The following is a 6,000-nucleotide window of genomic DNA, read 5'->3' on the forward strand; positions in this document are numbered from 1 at the left end:
TTTAATGAATCCTAATAAATTATTTTTCATAGTAATCCTTTTCAATCTAGCTCTACGTTAGTATATATGAATTGCATCCGATAGTAATGGTGAATTTATTTTTATTTAATTGAATTTTTTTTATTAAATGTGAGATCATTTTAACAAAATCCTTTTAAATTTAATTACTCCATTTGAATCAATCGATTTTACTTATCTAAAAAAATGAAAAATATGATATTTGATGTTTGAAAATATCCATAAATCAGGTTGAAAGTTGCGAGGTTGATGTTTGAAAATTCTATCTTTGTACTTTTAAAAACTAATTTTAAAAAGGATGGAACTTTAATATGCCTAATAACATAAATTAATTTGTCAAACACTTATAAAATTTTCTAATATTTTAAGTATGATAAACAATTTATTTTTCCATCTTATGTAAAAAAAATATTTGCTAATGTATTAAAAATAAATGTAATTGGGAAAAAGCTTGTACGTCGTGTCATTCATCCACGCTGAGGAGTCAGTGGCAGTGTGAAGAAGTTAATAGGTAGTCTGAAAGACCAGTTCTGAGTCTTTTGACGTTAGCTGCTTGTTCTACAGAAGACCACTATTTTGTTTGTTTGTTTGTTTTTTTTTTTTTTTTTTTTTTTTTTTTAATGTTTTAATTTTGTAAACACCAAGTCTAATCATGTTTCTCGTTTGTCGCATCATGTCCACCTCATGTCCGAGTGGATTGAAAAAGCAAAAGGCTAGAAGAAAAGTATTCGATTCTTAGTAAAGTCAATACGCACTCCGTGACGTCTCCTCCAGAACTTCCTAGTAAAGTCTCCATTCTTCACTCTCAAAATCTCCATACCCAACAGCTCCATCTACTCCTTTTACGCGTTCCCACAACAGCTATATATATGCACACACAAAGTGTTCATCCTCACATCTTCACATCTTACTACAGATTAAGTGTTATTCACATTAATTTTCATTAACATTCTTGTGTTGCGACAGCCATGATTAACTGCAATGTGTATGAACGCATTTTCAAGCGCTTCGATGAAGATGGTGATGGGAAACTCTCTCCTTCGGAGCTCCGACGCTGCTTGGGGACGATAGGGGAGGAGCTGCTGATGGAGGAGGCGCAAGAGTTGGTGGAGTCGATGGACTCGGACGGAGATGGGTTGCTGGGATTGGAGGAATTTGTGGGGTGGATGGAGAGAGAGGGTGAAGAGAGAAAGATGGAGGATTTGAGAGAGGCCTTTAGGATGTATGAGATGGAAGGGAGTGGGTGTATAACTGCAAAGAGCTTGAAGAGGATGCTGAGTAGATTGGGGGAGTCAAGAAGTGTGGAAGAGTGCAGTGTTATGATCGGACAGTTTGATGTAAATGGGGATGGGGTTCTGAGCTTTGATGAGTTCAAGCTCATGATGCTTTAATCTTGTTTAACATCTTTCATCTGAATGTTGTATTTTTTTTTTAGATTTAAGAAGAGTGGTTTGTATTCAAAAATTAAGATACTCCTCATTGCTTTCCTCGTGCACATGGTGAAGAAAATACTCCCTATTCTATATTTGATTTTGCAAAAAAATTCCTTTTACGGCAAAGAGCAAGTGTGATAAAATTTAAGTTGATTTTTAAATTAAATTGTTAATTCAAATCATTTTCTCTCTCTGTTTGTAAAATATTCATATTAAAAATATTATAAAAATACATAATATTATTACATAAAATAATAATGAAATATATATCATGGAAAAAATGAAGTATTAAATTATTTTATATTTTTAAAAAGTTATTTAGTCTAAGTTATTGTTTTGCATTATTTTAACTTTAAATTATATAGAATTAATTTACCAATATGCCTAGACCCCATTTGAAATAGAGTTTAACTTTTGCCCTAATAATAAATAAGTAGAAGTATAAGTATTATTGGTGTAATTGAATTTTATATTTTGGAATGATATCTATCCCCGCAAATTTTGGCAGTCTTATAAAAAAAGTAAAACTGTTGAAAAAATATTAGAATAAAATTTTTGCATTAAAATAATTATCGGGGTGCACAATCCATAGGACGATAATGAATTGGAGTTGAAGATCAATTAAGGACCTTATTTTTTTTTTTTAAGTGGGAAGTTGTTTTTCATAATTTTATCATTGAAGTTATCAGTATTTGTAAGTGAAATTAGAGAATTAAATTTGGAATACTGAAGATTTGATTATTTAATTCAAGAAGTTTGGTTTCTTAAAGTTAACAACTTGTCTAATTTATTTAGGAAATTAGTTAATAAGAGAATATTTATTTTCAATTTTCTTTTGATTTTGTCTTTTTTTATTGAGGAAATTTGTTAATAAAAAATATATATTTTTAATTCTCTCCTAAACTTTAATGATTTGATTTAATTTTATTTTGTAATACTTTTAAATTTCATGAGGTGTCACATTTGAATTAAGGAGTTACAATTTTGAAGAATAGTTTAGTGGTAATTTCATGCACCAAATTTTTTATATCTATATTATCATCAATGTTTTTAGAATTGGATCAGTCATTAAACCGGAAAAGTTATTGATTCACAGTTTACTGGTTGGACCAACGATCTAACCGCGGTCGAACCGGTACCGTCATAAATTTATATTTTATTATTTTATATATTATTAAAATTTTAAAAATTACAAAAAAATAATATATTTTATCTAAATTTTTACAATATCTATCAAAATTCTGATCAACAAATAAAAATAACACATTAAATAATAAATATAAAAGTAATAAAACAAAAAAATAAATTTAAAAAATAAAAATCAAACATTGGAGCAGCTACTGCACAGGCCGAGGAGGGGGGTGTGTGATCTACAACGGGTGTCGCCAGGGTGGGGGAGATTTATAGCCGCTGGAGTGGGGGCTTACAATAGGGGAAGGGGGATTGGGGGGTTATAGCATGCCGAAGGAGGTTTATAGCGGCAAGGGGTGGCTTACCGGCTTGCAACGGCACGATGGGGAAAAGGTGACTCAAGCAACGGTCTTACGACCGATGGAGGGAGATTTTGCATGGTGAAATGACCGACAGTGGGAGCTTGTCGCGGTGGGTGAGGGGCGGGCGACAACTGCTATGGTTTGGAGAGAGAGGGTTTGGAAGGAGGTTTTATATCTTCCAAAACAACGTTGTTTTGATGCTAAAAAAAAAAATTTAATCGAACTGTCTAGTTTGAAGGGAAATGGCCCGTTCGTTCGGTTCATCAATCGAATCACCAATTCAGTCGGTCCGATCCTGGTTCAACCTATTTCCGGTCTAATTGATCGGATCGGACCAGAATCATGACCAACCGACGATTGGACCTGCCTGTTTAGTCCGGTTTTTAAAACCATGATTATCATAAAATAAGAAATATTTTTATTAAGGTAATATTTAATTCTCGAAAAATTTGAGGGAAATAAAATAGATAGAAAAATTAGAAGAAAAAAATAGATAATAAATTTAAAATCAATAAATTATTTTTATATATTACTTTAAACTTATTTTACTTATTTAACTATTTTATATAAGGATTAAATAATTTTAAAATAATAAATTTTTAATTAAATTTAATTATATTTGATTTTTTTTTATAGTAGAATCAAATATAAGAAAATTATTTTTTGATATTTTTTATTTTTGTAGTATGAACGCACACTTGGATAAGATTGAAAGTTGTGGGCCACATTTAAAAATTCTTTTCAAACAATACTAATTTTGATGGAAAACTCTTTTAAGAGGATTTTAACATGTTTAATAATTTAAATTAAGTAATTAAATCATATTAAATTATTAAATAATTAATTTATCAAATATTTCTAAATCTTTTAATCAAAATGAAAAAAATATTTGTTATATATATATATATATATATATATATATGTTCATCCACGGTGACGAGTTATTGGAATAGTGTAGAAGTAGATAGGTTGTTTGAACTTTGAAGTAGTTCAGAAGTTTGCTTGTCGGAAGACCACTATTTTAAAAAAAAAAAACAAATTATTATTATTATTATTATTTTATTTTTAATTTTGTAACATGAAGTCTATCGTGTTACTCGTCTGTCGCATCATTTCCACATCATGTCCAAGTGGATTGAAAAAGCAAACAAGCCAGAAGAAAAGTATTCATTTACGAGGAGGGTTTGACCCTCGTACAGTGGAATTCCAGCACAAAGCCTAGCAATTTCTCACTTTCTGCCTCCGAAACCTGCCAATACGCACTCCGTGACGTCTCCAACACTCGCTTCGCTTCATTCTCCGGAACTTCCTAGTAAAGTATCAATTCTTCACTCCCAAAATCTCTATACCCAACAGCTCCATCTACTCCTTTTACGCGTCCTCACAACAGCTATATATATGCACACACAAAGTGTTCATCCTCACATCTTCACATCTTACCACATATTAAGTGTTATTCACATCAATTTTCATTAATATCCTTGTGTTGCGACAGCCATGATCAACTGCAATGTGTATGAACACATTTTCAAGCGCTTCGATGAAGATGGTGATGGGAAACTCTCTCCTTCGGAGCTCCGACGCTGCTTGGGGACGATAGGGGAGGAACTGATGATGGAGGAGGCGCAGGAGGTGGTGGAGTCGATGGACTCGGACGGAGATGGGTTGCTGGGATTGGAGGAATTTGTGGGGTGGATGGAGAGAGAGGGTGAAGAGAGAAAGATGGAGGATTTGAGAGAGGCCTTTAGGATGTATGAGATGGAAGGGAGTGGGTATATTACTCCAAAGAGCTTGAAGAGGATGCTGAGTAGATTGGGAGAGTCAAGAAGTGTGGAAGAGTGCAGTGTTATGATCGCACAGTTTGATGTAAATGGGGATGGGGTTCTGAGCTTTGATGAGTTCAAGCTCATGTTGCTTTAATCTTGTTTGATACCTTCCATGTGAAATTTGTATCCTTTTTAGGTTTATAAAGAGTGATTTGTACTAAAGATTCTTTCTACATGTAAGAGGAATATGATTTTTTTCTTCTTTTCGGCCTATGATATAAAAATTTTAGTAAATTAAATTACCACAAATTTAGTCTTCAAAAATTGATAAATAAATGGATAAGCAAAAACAAAATAGATATTCTCCTATGGACAAGTTTCATAAAAAATAATAATAATAATAATAATCACCAACTATAAAAGGATAATAATAAGAATAATAATAAATATATTATTATTATTATCTTTTTGGTAAAACCTTTCAAAGAGGAGAAGTTGCTAAAATTAAGAAATTAAATCATTTGAATTAAAAAATTAAAATAGGAGAATTCAAAATTCAAATTCCCTATCTTCATGTATAAATAGTGGTGACTTATTTCAAGAAAAAGAGGGAAAAATTCAAAAATAAAGAAAAATTAAAAAGAAAATTTTAGGGAGAAAATCTAAAAGCAACTTTGTACAAGAAAAGAGGATTTACATAAAAAAAAAGAGTTTTGTCAAATCTTCCTACAAGTTTGATAAATGACAAAAGAATTGCTACATAGGTTTTTCCTCATTCAACAAATTCATTCGAGAATAAGTCATTTGTGACCTTCGATTGATCTTCAAAATTAAGAAAACGTCATCGTCATTCTTCAAGTTATGGTTAAAGCGAAAAAATCGAAGGAAAATATTATTTTGTAAAGAATATTATATTTGAGATTGTACCCACAATATTTTTAATTTCAACAAATATTTTGTTTGTATTATTTTTCCATTTGTTTTACTAATTTTGCATGACATTTTATACCTACAATAACATTTATATATATATATATATATATATGTTCTGTACATGATTGTTTGGGACAAACCTTGAAGGATGTTTGGACCTGCAATAATTTTGTTATATACTACGATGATGACAAGTTTTATTGATTAAGGGACTAGGATTCTAAGAAAGAACTCAACTAACTCTGAATGGAAGTTGATGCTTTAACGTCTTAATAACTTAAATTAAGTGATTAAATCATATATTAAATTAATTTATTAAACAATTCTATATTTGTCTAATATGCCAACCAAGGGAAT

The 6,000-nt window shown here is 30.9% G+C and overlaps 2 protein-coding genes across 2 annotated transcripts; both read left to right on the forward strand.

The window, feature by feature from the left end:
* Positions 1 to 853: 853 nt before the first annotated feature.
* On the forward strand, positions 854 to 1,513 carry LOC100263123 (probable calcium-binding protein CML31). The gene has a single exon (XM_002264465.5). It carries the CDS (start codon positions 987 to 989, stop codon positions 1,407 to 1,409), a length of 423 nt encoding a protein of 140 aa, XP_002264501.1. The 5' UTR covers positions 854 to 986; the 3' UTR covers positions 1,410 to 1,513.
* A 2,742-nt stretch (positions 1,514 to 4,255) lies between these two features.
* On the forward strand, positions 4,256 to 4,972 carry LOC100240864 (probable calcium-binding protein CML31). The gene has a single exon (XM_002264423.5). The coding sequence runs from the start codon at positions 4,442 to 4,444 to the stop codon at positions 4,862 to 4,864; it is 423 nt and encodes a 140-aa protein (XP_002264459.1). The 5' UTR covers positions 4,256 to 4,441; the 3' UTR covers positions 4,865 to 4,972.
* Positions 4,973 to 6,000: the final 1,028 nt, after the last annotated feature.

This window comes from Vitis vinifera, chromosome 1 (genome assembly GCF_030704535.1).
Source record: "Vitis vinifera cultivar Pinot Noir 40024 chromosome 1, ASM3070453v1".
Lineage (NCBI taxonomy): Eukaryota > Viridiplantae > Streptophyta > Magnoliopsida > Vitales > Vitaceae > Vitis > Vitis vinifera.